General features: G+C 49.0%; 1 protein-coding gene across 9 annotated transcripts in view; it reads right to left on the bottom strand.

The window, feature by feature from the left end:
- Positions 1 to 12,765, bottom strand: part of PPFIA1 (PTPRF interacting protein alpha 1) — a 96,902-nt gene extending 84,137 nt beyond the window's left edge. For all 9 annotated transcript variants that reach the window (XM_036762717.1, XM_036762708.1, XM_036762710.1 and 6 more), the window contains exons 1-2: positions 12,642 to 12,765; positions 10,549 to 10,812 (exon numbers count right to left, since the gene is read on the bottom strand). In XM_036762717.1, the coding sequence (XP_036618612.1) occupies positions 10,549 to 10,812 (264 nt within the window). In that variant the 5' untranslated portion in view covers positions 12,642 to 12,765. The remainder of the gene's footprint in view (positions 1 to 10,548; positions 10,813 to 12,641) is intronic.
- Between the last annotated feature and the right edge of the window lie 239 nt (positions 12,766 to 13,004).

Below are 13,004 nucleotides of genomic sequence, written 5' to 3'. Positions count from 1 at the left end.
ACTCTGATCTAATTTTGTCCCTTCTGCACACTTGCCATAGAGGATGTAATTATTTTAATGGTAGAGTTAATTATTCAAGTGAATCAAGGCCTAAGAACAGTAGCCTATGCCAGGCTCAAAAGCAACTGATACAAAAGAAAAACAAACCACCGGAAGTGCCTATGAACCTCTAATATCCCTCCCACCCTATAAAAAGGTCCTTTCACCAATAACTGAACCAACTTCTAACAGGGCAAACAGGTAATCTGCATCAAAATATCTTTAAAGCAATACCCTTGGGGCTAGTACATGAAGTTCAAATAAATGGCAATAAAAGCAGCGAATCTCTAAGAAATACATGCCAATTACAGCTCTACAAGTTCACTCATTTCAGATTCTACCATGTGAATTGTGGGAGAGATCACTGCTTGATTGGCTCAGACATTTAAAAAGCTGAGTTTCACTAAACCAATCAGCAAAGGGAGGTAGCCTAGGATCACATCAACTTTTTGAATGAGGCTAAAATAGGAATAAAATATCCATGCCCACCAAACTATTTATAGCAGCGCTTTTTGTAGTAGTAAAAGAACTGGACACATCAAGCGGGGAACAGTTAAACAGACTGTGGCACGTGAATGTCATGGAGTGTCACTGAACTCTAAGAAAGGTGAATGTAATCAGGACAGAGAAGCACGGGAAGAATGACATGAACTGATGCAGAATGAAGTAACATACACAATTAACTTTTGTTGTTGTTCAGTCCTGTCCAATACTCCATGACCCCAACTGGGGTTTTTTTTGGCAAAGACACTGGAGTACTTTGCCATTTCCTTCTCCAATGAGGAAACTGAGGCAAAGAGGGTAAAGTGACTTGCCCTGGGTCCCACAGATAGTAAGCATCTAAGGCCAGAGTTGAACTCACAAAGCTGAGTCTTCCTGACTCTAGGTCAGGCACTCACTCTACCCACTGTGCCGCCTTGCTGCCTACACAATGACTCCAACAATGAAAATAGAAAAAACCACCACAAAACAATAAAAACAGAATGCGGTGAAATTCTAATGACCAGGCTCAACCCCAAAGGAGAGCTAAGAAGTCACTTTGTGGTTCTTTGCAGAGTTGGGGGACTACAGGTGTAAAACACTGCTTTGAATGTCAGATTTTTACCCAGTTTGTTTGTTAGTTTTGCTGATGTTTTTTACTTCCCTTTTTTTAATGCGTTATCAGAAATGGCTCTCTGTGAGGGGATAGAGGAAGGAATACATTGCGAAAGGTAGGTAATATAAAAATAAAAGATATCAATTAAGATATTTTTTAAAAATTAAGTTCTATAAAAAATGCTTATTTTGAATTAAGTTGAATCAATGAATCAATTCCATGGCACATATTCAACTGGAAAAAAAAATCACAAAACTAGACACAAATGCAGAACAATTTATTTGAGATATGACTGACCATATTACTCTGAAAGAATCCTTTCTTCCTACATATTCATCTAAATAGAATATTTTGATTATATTTTAAAATACGGTTGCCTCCAAGTCCCAAAATGTCCATTTTAAGGACTACAAGCAGACATGGCTGTTTTTAACATCAAAGTTAAGAAGTATAAACACAAAATTAGGTAAGATCTGATATGGAACACTAACATACAAACTATCCAGTGGGCTACTCTCAGCAGTAACTGCCTATTTCCTTGAAAGAAAAAAAAAATCCACAGTATGTCTCCCTCTGCCCCTCCCTGCCAAAAATCCCACTCACAGTGGAATGGTATCCAGTGCCTCAGCCTCCCAACTGCCCTCTGCCTTTAGACCAGGGCTTCTTAAACCTTTGTAAGCCATGGGCTCCTCTCACAGCCTGGTGAAACCTATGCCCCCCCCACCCCTGGAAATACTGGTTTGTTTAACTGATAACTGAAGGAAATGCTAAATTTCAGGTAGAGGCTGGTGAAAATGAAGATGTAATTTTTCCCCTCCAAGTTCACAGCCCCCCGATAGCTGTCCGTGGACCCCAGATCCAGCACATTTCTTATGTCTGGTTTGTTTTTTGGCCACGCCAAACACCAAGAAACAGAATGACATTCGGAAGTTCACGAGGAACACTGTAGTGACAAAATTGTCAGACCCTCAGCTGCACTGTTACCAAACCAGGTTAAAAGGCAATTGGGAAATAATCAACAGAATAAATACAAGTCCAACAGAACATGGGCTATGTGAGCGTGTGTTTTTCTCCATCCGTCTGCAGCGGCGGGAAGGGATGCTTGGAGCCAGCTCGACGGCCCCTTTTGATCTGAGTCTGACGCTGCTACTACAGCACATCTACAAAGGTTTTGCACAGAATTTGGAAAGTTTAGTAAAATGTGCCGAAATCTTACAATGTTAAAATTGTGCAAATTTCACCCTGGGTTTTATGTAAAGGCGTCATGTGCAGGAGCGTTATGTGGGACAGACAGAAATCACGTGTCCTCCCCAGACGAGGTCGGCCCAAGCCTTCCAGGCTCAGCAGCTCAGCCTGCCTCAGTTTCCTCATTTGTAAAATGAGGATAATAATAGCACCTCCCCCTCCCAGGGTTGCTGTGAGAGTAAAATGAGGTAACTATAAAGCGCCTAGCACTGTGTCGGGCATACAACAGGTGCTCTGTAGATGTTTGTTTAAACACTCTCTGGAAGCACAGTGCCTGCTAAGCCATACTGCATCACGGGGAGTTCTGTTCTGAACTGGCATGGGATTTCACTTCCTCCCAAGGAGGATGCCTCGCAGCCCCAGCACAGAGACTCTTAGAGAAGGGCCTGTGGCAGGGATGGGGCAGAGCATTCTCTCACAGCCAGGACCTCCTGGAAGGCCTTTCTGGCTCTGCTAAGTCACTGGGGAGACATTTGGTGCCCCAGCTGTGCCTCCTGGTCATGGGGCAGAGGCCAGGGTGCCCTCCCAACGTCTGCCTCGATACGTCCATTTTCCAGGTTCCTGGCTGATAGCTGGCTTCTAACTGAGGCTACTGGCAGGGCTAAGTTCATGCCAAGATACAGCAAGGGCTTTGTGTTCAATCTGAGCTGCATTTTTTTTACTAAACCACAGTTCCCATACCTTTAAAATGCGAGCATCATAAATAAATGAGCTGCCAAGAGACTACAAGCTCAACTTAAATCAAAGAGTGCTGCTAGTCAAAAATATGAATTTGTTCACAGGCTTTGTTCCAGGACAGTGGATAGAGCACCAGGCCTAGAGTCATGAAGACTCATCTTCTGAGTTCAGATCCGGCCTCAGACACTTAACTGGCTGTGTGACCCTAGGCAGGTCATTTAACCCAGCTTGCCTCCGTGTCCTCAGATGGTGACAAATCACTCTACTATCTCTGCCAAGAAAACCCAAAGAGGCCACAAAGAGACATGACTGAAACAAGTGAACAACAAAACCAGAATTAGATTGATCATGATAATATGATAGTGTCCTGGTCAGGTTTCATTGGGAATGCTGTGTTCTGGGCGGGCATCACATTTTAAGAACAGTTGACACGCTGGAGGGCCAACCTGAGACCATGCCCAATGAGGATCTTCTGAAAGAGTGCCAGAGATTTAGCCAGAAAAGAAAGGGGGGAAGGGTGGGGGAAGGAGCCTGGACGCAACGGCATTTGAAGAGCTACTGATCAGATGAAAGACAGATCAGATCTGTTCCGGCGCTGAGAACAGAAGTAAAAGCAATGAATGGAAGAGGCTGGAGGTAAAAAAAAAATCTCCACCATCCCTAAAGACAACTCACTTGGCCCTAGCCATCCCTCCAGCTAGCAGCTTCTACCTTCCCTCCCTCTCCCAGCCAAATTCCTAGGAAAAGCTGTCTAGTCAAACCAACACCTCGACCAGGGCTGGCTGTCCCCTCTATAACAGGGAGGAGATGAAGAGACAACATGCATGCATGCACGCACGCGCGCGCGCACACACACACACACACACATGTATGCAGTAAAAAAAAAATGGGGGGAAAGCAGTGGGGGGAAGAAGGGATGAGCAGCTGGACAGGATGGATTAGAGATGGTGACTGAGCTGCGCTCTGGAGGAAGGAGCGCATTCCCAGAGTAAGGGACAATCCGTGGAGGCAGAGATGGAGGTGGAATGGGAACCAGAAAAAAAAGCTGATTTGGCTGAACTGGAGAGTGCACCAAGGGGAACGATGCATAACAGGCCGTTCATTGGTGCCCGGCCTCACCTCCCACTTCCTTCTCAAGCCCTTGCAATACAGCTTGGCCCCTGGCTCACTCCCATGGTCCCTCCTTTCTGACCTTTCTGGAGCCTCAGACACTGCTGACTCTCCCCTTCTCAATACACTCAGTCCCCTCAGTTTACTGTCCCTGCTCTCTCCTGATATAGCTAGTGGACCATTCCTCCCAGTCCCTCCGCTCCCCTACATAGGGGTGGACACCAGAGTTTTCTCCTAGGCCATCTCCTCTCCACTGACTCTCCTGGGATCTCAATTGGCTCCCTGCAATGCACCAGACCTTCAAACCTATATCCACTCCTCTCCTCTCTCTCCTGGGCTATAGGCACATATCTCCCCAACTGCCAGCTAGCCTTCTCCACCTACATGGCTAATGGGCCTCCCCAACTCAACATGTCCAACACAGAACACCCCTAGACAAACCCCTCCTCCTAACTTCCTTATTTCTGTCACGAGCAATACTGTTCTTCCAATCACCCTAGCAGGCTAGCCAGGAGTCATCCCTGACTCTTGGATCTTTCTGGCCTTCCTTGCCCACATCCTGACACCTCCTTTTTATTGTCTCTTACATCCTTCCTGCTTTTCTCCATTCCCACCCTCAAAATCCCCCAGTCTAGTAACCCATTACCTCTCTCTTATCTGGGCTACTACTGCAACACCTCCCTAACCGGCTGCCCTGCATCCACCAGGCAGCTGAGGAGGTGACATGAATAAAGCCTAGGGCTGACCTATCACCTCCCAGCTAGAGTGACTCCCTTCTGGTTCTCCAGTTTGTCATTGAAAGCCCCTCCCAATCCGGCTCCAGCCGAGCTTTCTTTACTGAGCATATATTACTGGGCCTCACCCACCCTAGTTCCAGTCGTCCTGGCCTCTCTGCTGCTCCCTCCATAAGAGGTGCTGCCCCCCACGCCTCGAATGCTCTCCCTCTCCCAGACCCCTTCCAGCCTCCCTCTCCTTCCCCTTGGACCCCAGGCCAATCTCTGTCTCTCTCTCTCTGGTATACATTCTGAATGTACTTATCCACAGACATGGCCTATTCTCCTAGGAGACCCCAATACGCCTCAGTCCAACCATTCTGGAAAGAAGTATGGAATTTTGCTGGTTAAAAAGGACTAAAATGTTCATGCCCATTGACTCACTGATCCCACTGGTAGACGTAAACTCCAGAAAGGTGAAAAACAAACCAAACTATTCATAACAGCCCTTCTTCGTGGTAGCGGAAAGGAAGTAACAAAGCATGCAGGCATCAACTGGGGCACAGCTAAACAAACTACAGTAGACAAATGCAGTAGGCAAAAATTTATTTAAAAAAAAACACTGAATATGAAGGTTCAAACGAAATGATTGAATAAAATAAGCAAAACCAGGTAAACGGTCCACACAAGACAACCAGGCAAAATGGAGAAACACCAAGCCCAGAAGAAAAGCTGAGAAGATGCAGCCTCTTCCCTTCCTTGCAGAGGGCTGCAGGTGGGGAATGTTACATGCTCGGTCACCCTCAGCTCATGCACTACTTGACTGAACTGCCCTTTTTTTCCCCACCCTCTTTTTTTTATTCTGACGGAATTGGAAGAATTGTGTGAACCACACATCTTGTGACTCAATTCTGAATCTAGCTCAGTTCCCTTTCTATTCAATTATGGGTCTAGTCCAATTTCTGTCTTGTAAGAAAACTTTACAGAATTGTTTGGACCTGGCCCTGTGTGTCTGGGAAGCTGGATCATCTCCACCTGCTGCTTAGAGGCCCTTACCTCAGGACCAGAAGCCCACCTCTATCTGCAGGGATGCAAGTCTTCTCACAATTACACATCTCAAGCAGTCTTATCTGAAAACTGGCCCCACACTGGTCAGCCGGTTACTGTGTCCTCGTTCTTTTGGTTGAATACAGACACTTGGGGGAGTGGGCCACTTTTCTTCTGATTTCAGACAATCGTACCTGCTTGCTCTCCCTTTCCCAGCTTGGAAAGCGCCTCATCTTTCCTCCAACTAGAAATCAGATTACCTAATCTTGCATCCTGGCTTATATCCTGTTCATTGTTTTCTTTTCATGTATAAAAATCTGTTTCTGCCTGTATTCAGGGTCCAGCGCCAAGCTGAGGACGCCTGGTTCCGATCTGTTATGCAACTGCCATTCACTGCTGAATAAATGGATAGGTTCGGAAGCTTGAATCTCAATCTGAATCCTCAGTCATTTCAGATTTCACTCATCACAACCGTTATAAGAAATGAGCAGTTCAATAGAGAGGAGATAAAGGAAAATATATTCAGAAATTAAAGCGATATAAAAAGAAAAGTTAGCAAAAAAAACCTTTTAAAATGTTTTAAAAGACTGCTCTTTGAGAGCAGACAGGGATTGTCTCACTTGTCTATGTGTATCCCTCGTACCTGGCACAGTGCCTGACATATTTAAGGGACATGATGAACACTTACTGAATGATTTAAGAACATGGGGGGGAAAAAGTGGTTGAGGAAAAAAGAAACTGCCCAAGATCGGTGGGACGTTAGCGACGACTACCCAACCAAGGAGCCCGAGACCGAGCAGGAATACTGACAGGGGAGGCAGGAGTGTCCAGGGAGGGGAAGAGAGAGAAAACACCTAGGAGGGAAAAGCGGGTTGACAGTGTCACAAACCACAGGGAGATCAAAGTAAGAAGACTTCATTCATCCAATTTAAAAATCACAAGATTAAACAGCAAGCCAGGAGGGCACAGTTCGGTTGAGGGGTGAAAGCCAGAAGTCAACACAGGGTGAGGAAAAGTCAAGTAAATGATTTTTTTCCTAAGAGTTGGCTTTGAAACAGAGGGGAAAATATCAGCTAGGACTAAAGCAGGAGAAAACAGAAGGGACGAGTGAAGGTTTCTTAAAGACAGGAGGTGGGACGTTCTTAAGCAAAGGAGGGAGAGAATGAAGATAGAAAAAAGCAGCGATAGAAAAGGACAGGCTCCCAGAGGAAACAGGAGCGGAGCGCCGTCTCACTCAAGGGCAAAAATACTGTTGGCCCTGGATAAAAGGCACATGTCCCTGTGAGGCGGGGGTGATGGCCAGAGGTGCCTGCCACTCAGTCGATATTTATCAAGCATTACAAGCACGTGCCAGGCAGTGCAAAGTGTCAAACGCCACGCCCGAAGAACCCATCACTTCCTGGCTCTTCCAGAGCCATTCCCAGGTTCATTCACCAGCCTGTTCAACAAGGCGGTGAGGAACAACAGCCCGCATCCCTACAGGACTTCTGATCATCCAGCCAACAAGTGAGAAGGGCAGGATTCGCACTCAAGCCTCGCTGCCTCTCACAAGCTGCTCCTGACGACGCTAAGAATTAATGGTTTGATCTTGCGGCCCTCAGCCATCGGGCATCTTTCCATGCCCGTACTGGATTCGTAATTTCGCCGGCACCTCCACTCATGCACTCCTGAACCAGTGACACATGGTACGTTATTTAAGGTGCGTAAAACGATGAGTCCCTTGCCAACTAAGGACCAGCACGTTCGTTCCGATTTTTCCAACAGTCTCTTACTCTTACAAAGCCCAAGTACAAGAGAGAAGTGACTGCTTCCATTTCATCAGCTCTGAGTTAAGCGCTCCGTCCAGGGTCACACAGCTGATGTCAGAGGCAGCCTTTGCTCCTGATTCCAAACCCAGCAACCAGCAACGCAGCATTACAACAACCGAGCTCCTCTTGAGCAACAGTGAGAACAACCAGAGAGCGTGCCAAGGCCGTGTACCGCATATGCTCAAGCTTTACGCGGATGAGATTCTAACAGAAGCATAAAACCTTATTTTTAAATATGCTTCTCATCCGTCTGAAACAAAGGATGTAGCACTAACGTAAAAAGGGAAACGCAACGTTTGGTTTACTAGAAGCGACTAAATGCATTAAGGACAGCAATACTTGGCTGGCGAAGCGCTACCAAAACTGCACACAAGGACGTTTACCTGGACACACCCTAGGTGAGATCCGTTCTACTGCAAACCCCGTTATTTTATACATAAGGACACTAAAGCTCATGAGATCACGTGATGGGCCCGTGTTCATGCAGCTTGACTCATGCACTGGGCTGCAATTCACTTGCGCACCCTCTCGATGGTCACGTTATCATTCAATATCGATGCTGAAGGCCCTGAAACACTGGCCCGAATATAACAGCTTAAGGACCAAAGGAAAAACAGTTGCTTAAACTTCTGCAGTCCCAGTCTCCAAGCCCAGCGCCCCTCCCCAGAAAGAGAAGAGATGTCCCGGCTGAGATGGTCATGAAATGCAAATTTCTGTGAAATAAATACTCATTTTTGTGCGATCTTCCATGAGGAAACTAGGAATGCCTTCTCACAGGGAGAAAGAAAAATCCCACAGTCGAGTTCAAGCTGGTTCCCAGAAGAGAAGCTAATGCAGCGCAGCCACTGCCCAACACGCTGTCCCCGAGGAAAGCTCTTCTCTCAGCAACATGTACCGGGACCCATCCTCCCAGCACACACTCCTTCTACGAGCACATGCTAACAGCTACCATTCATATAGCACTTCCTATCTGCCCAGCACTGGGTTAAACACTTTACATATTATCTCATTTGATCTTCAAAACAATCCTGGGAGGCTGAGGCTAAGTTCATTCATTCAATAAATAGTAAGTGCCTAATATGTGCACCAGGCACTGGGCTAAGTGTCTGGAATAAAGAGGCAAAAGTCAGTCCCTGCCCTCAAGAAGCACACATTCTAACAGGAAGGAACACGCTACAATTAAGAGGGGTTGGAGAAGGCTCGGATTTTACTTGGGACTTAAAGGGAGCCAGGAAGGTCAGGAGGTGGAAAAGAGGACGAGAATTCCAGGGATGAGGGCCAGAGGGAATGAACATGGAGCAAGGGGGCAGGGTCACTAGATCAAAGAGTATGGGAGGGAGGAGAGTGCAAGAAGACTCAAGAGAGGGCTAGGCCATGGAGGCTCCGAACAGAGCACTTTGTATCTGAAGCTGCAGGTGACAGGAGCCACTGGAGTTGATGGGGTAGGGGAGTGAAATGGTTGGACCTGCATTTTAGGAAAATCCCTTTGGTGGCTGAGTGCAGGATGCACTGGAGTAGGGAGAGATCTGGTACAAGGCAGACCCGCCCCCGCCCCAGCAGCTACTTCAATAGTCCAGGTGATGAGGGCCTGGGCGGGGGGGGGGGGGGGGGGGGGGGGGGGGGGGGGGGGGGGGGGGGGGGGGGGGGGAGGGTTGTGAGTTGTAAGGAGAGAAGGGGACGCATTCCAGAGATGTTGTAAAGGTGAAATGGACAGGCCTTGACAATTGGCCAGGGTTACACAGCTAATGAACATCTGAGCTGGATCTGAACTCAGGTCTTCCTGACTCTATCCACAGAACCAAAGCACCTGGACATTTACTTCCCCCCCACCCCCCTTTTTAGTTTACATAAATTAGGTGTTTTTTAAACCATTCTATAATTACCATTATCACAGGAACAACACCTTTGAGACCAGCCATAAAGCTTTCGGTCCTTCCTAGTTTAAGCTTTCACTCATGTGCAGAATCTACCATCTAGGGGCAGCTGGGTGGTGCAATGAGTAGAGTCAGGAGGACCCGAGTCCAAATCTGGCCTCAGACACTTGACACAGTTACTTGCTATGTGACCTTGGGCAAGTCACTTAACCCCAATTGCCCTGCCTTCTCCCCACCCCCCCACAAAAAAAAAACAAACCAGAATCTACCATCTAAACTACTCTAGTTCCAGACAGCCACAGATCCCTCTATCCACCTGCAGTTAAAGGAAAATATTTAACAACGGTACAAACTCTTAGTGCCTTTACCTTCTCCATTAGTCATTTTTGAAGGGCTCCCCCTTAAATCAGGAAGTAGGGATGCAAAGTGGCTGACTCTGGAACAACATACTCCAGAGAAGATGTCGCCTTCCAAGAGACCACATGTATTTTTACTCAGGTTGTCATGTTTCCAAAGCGAAACAATGAAGGACAGACTTTGCGCGCAGGACTGATTTACAGCTGAAAACACTAAGCCCAAGCCCCACCAACGTGCAGCTGTTACCCAAACCCACACGTGCAGGGAACACTGGGCCCAGGGAAGATCAGGGAGATCCTTAGGCAGCTACTGCAGTGACTTCACCCCAACAGGAGAGATGAACTGTCACAAATTAGGAAGGAGGAATATGGGGGACTAGGCATACCTGGGAATATCAGATGTAAATTTAGCATCTCCTTTGCTTTCACTTCCACTGAGTGGCAGAAAACAGCCTCAAGAAATTACCACCACAATGGTCCTCTGTGGACCATTTCATAGATAGCAATGCAGATTTTATCTGAATTTTCTTAGTCACACCACGCAAAAACATCGAGCAAGATCAAGGTTAAAGACATCCATACCTGTGGAAGTGCAGTGTTGAGCTGTCTCTGCAAGGAATCTCTTTCATGGCCAACCTCATGCAACTTCCCCTGAGTCAAGGCAAGTGTTTCTTGAGTCTCTCTGAGTGTGTCTAGAAGACGATCTCTTTCTTCCAACATGGAGACCATTAATTGTTCAAAATGTGAATCAGCATCTGGCTGTGAAGGGGAACCAGAACCATGGCTCCCACCTCCTCCTGAGGGAATTTCTGCCTCGCTGATGGTCGGCATCACCTCGCACATCATCTAGAAATAAAAATTCAGGTCACAGTCATTAAATGCAATCCTCGAGTCCAGAAGCGATTTAGAACAAAGTGCAAACTCAATATATCACCACAAGTTAAAATAAAAAGTCATACTTTTCTTTCTGGCCTTCTTAAGGGTGATGCTGTCTCTAAGTGCTACCCAAGCCTAATGTGAACTGGGAAAATCAGAACATGTACCAGACGTCTAAAGGCCAAGAGCTCTAACTGAATGAAGTATACGCTAAAACTTGGTCAGCATTTTTCATTAAAAAAAAAAATTTAAATTTTTAAAAAGGGAAACTGGTGGCCACTTAAAAGCAGTTATTTTTCTTTGTTGCTGCTTTTTAAAAAATGCTCTTTTATGACTTCATTTTCCTAGTCAAAAAAAAAACCTACAAAATATATCCAGCATCCCATCATTTTTCAAAAAGCCAAGAGGAACAACTAATCGATAGAATGGTCAAGTTCTCGGTGGGTACGACAAAAAGAAGCTAACTTATTCAACAGCTGGAAGGGCACCGGGCCCCTGCAGCCACTCAGCCTCACTCGTGGGAAGGCGCTACAAACACCTAGGATAGATATAGTCTATCAATAAGGCCACAGAATAATGGGCCAGAATGAAAACCAACGGCAGAATCCGTGAGAATGCCTCTCAAATATTAAGGGATGAGAAAAAACAACTTTGAAAGGAGGTCTGAGGAAAGCAGGGGGATCAGGGCTCCTTCATCTCTGGGGTGCCCAGGCCCCGAACGCTGCGCTGCCCCTTCTTGGAACGAGGTTTTAAGACACGGAGGAGACCCCTGATGCTGAGACGCCCACGCTGAGGGTCCCAGGCTCTGATCCACATCTCCGGAGTTCAGTCACCGGCTCAGAGTGGCCGCCCCCTCCCCCCCACACGCACCCCACGACACCCGAAAACAGCGTTAACAGCCTCTCCAAAGGAGCAAGCCTTCGGGTGCACAGACGTGAGGCGCTAAGGGGACGCGTGTTATCAGCCTCTCAACGAGCATTTATTAAGCGCCTACGGCGTTCCAAGCACCGCACAGAGAAGGGAACCGGCGGCTGCCCCGCAGTACCAGGAAACAAGGTAAGAGGAAAGGTCCTCCTTCCCGGCCAGAAGGGCACAAGGAATCACCCTGATTCCGCCGGGCAGGAGAATTATGGGGGTCGCTCCAAAGCCCTCCCCTTCCCCTCCAAGGGGACCCCGCCCATCATCCAGCAGCTACCGAGGCTCGGATTTAAAACCCAAGCGGCTTAGCACAGGTCTCCAGGAACACAGCAGGCGCTTAATAAATGCTGACTGTTCAAGTCTCTGAGCTGACAGCTGCACTCCAAGAGGGAGGGGTGGCGGGGACCGACCCCAGCTCGGCTCCCCAGTACTCGCGTCGGGACAAGCCGCGTGACCCCTCTGTGCCTCAGTTTCCTTGAATGGTAAACAAGGCCCTCCCGAGGGTGCCCGCGAACAGGGCCGGCCCGGGGCCTCGTGCTCGAAGAGGCGGCTCCGCAGGCTGCCTACGGCTGACCGTCCGCCCTGGGGCTGCCTCAGTTTCCCCAGCTAGCCCATCGGCGGGTGCCCCCTCCCCCCCGGAGCCCTTCACGCCTTTCCCAGAGAGGGACGCAAGGTCTCCAGTCCGCCCTAGGCCTCAGTATCCCCCTCTGAAGAACGCGAGAGGTCTGTGCAGGGTCTGGGGCGCCCTCCCGGGGGAGGGGGGCACCCCGCTGGGCGCCAGGTCCCCCCCACTCCCCGGTCCGAGCTTACATCCCGGCCACGACCGGGAGCTCCCTTTCTGCCGGGCTCCCGGCGCCCCCTGCCCGCCGCCCGTCACTCACCTTGGCTCAGGGCCCGAGCCGGCGCCGGCGCCCAGGCGGAGCCCCCGAGGGGAGCCGAGGCCGCACTGGGCTGAGAAGGAGGCTCGCGGCCAGGCCGGAGCCCGGGCCCGCTGCCCCGACCCCCGACCCCCGAGGCAGGCCGGCCCGCCCGCCCGCCTGTCCTCCTGCCCGCCTGCCCGCCGCGGCCGGACCCAGGAGCGGCGACAAGGAGGCGGCGGCGGCGGCGGCGGCTGAGGAGGAGGAGCGGCGGGAGCGGGCCGGGCCGGGCCGGGACGCGCGTCATGCGCGTCATCCGCGCGTCATCCGCGGCGGCGGTGACGTACTGGCGTTAGCGCCTCTGCGTCTGCCCGCGGACTACGGCTG

Source organism: Trichosurus vulpecula, chromosome 6, assembly GCF_011100635.1.
Source record: "Trichosurus vulpecula isolate mTriVul1 chromosome 6, mTriVul1.pri, whole genome shotgun sequence".
NCBI classification, from domain to species: Eukaryota; Metazoa; Chordata; class Mammalia; order Diprotodontia; family Phalangeridae; genus Trichosurus; species Trichosurus vulpecula.
This window is presented reverse-complemented; position numbering and strand designations above follow the sequence as displayed.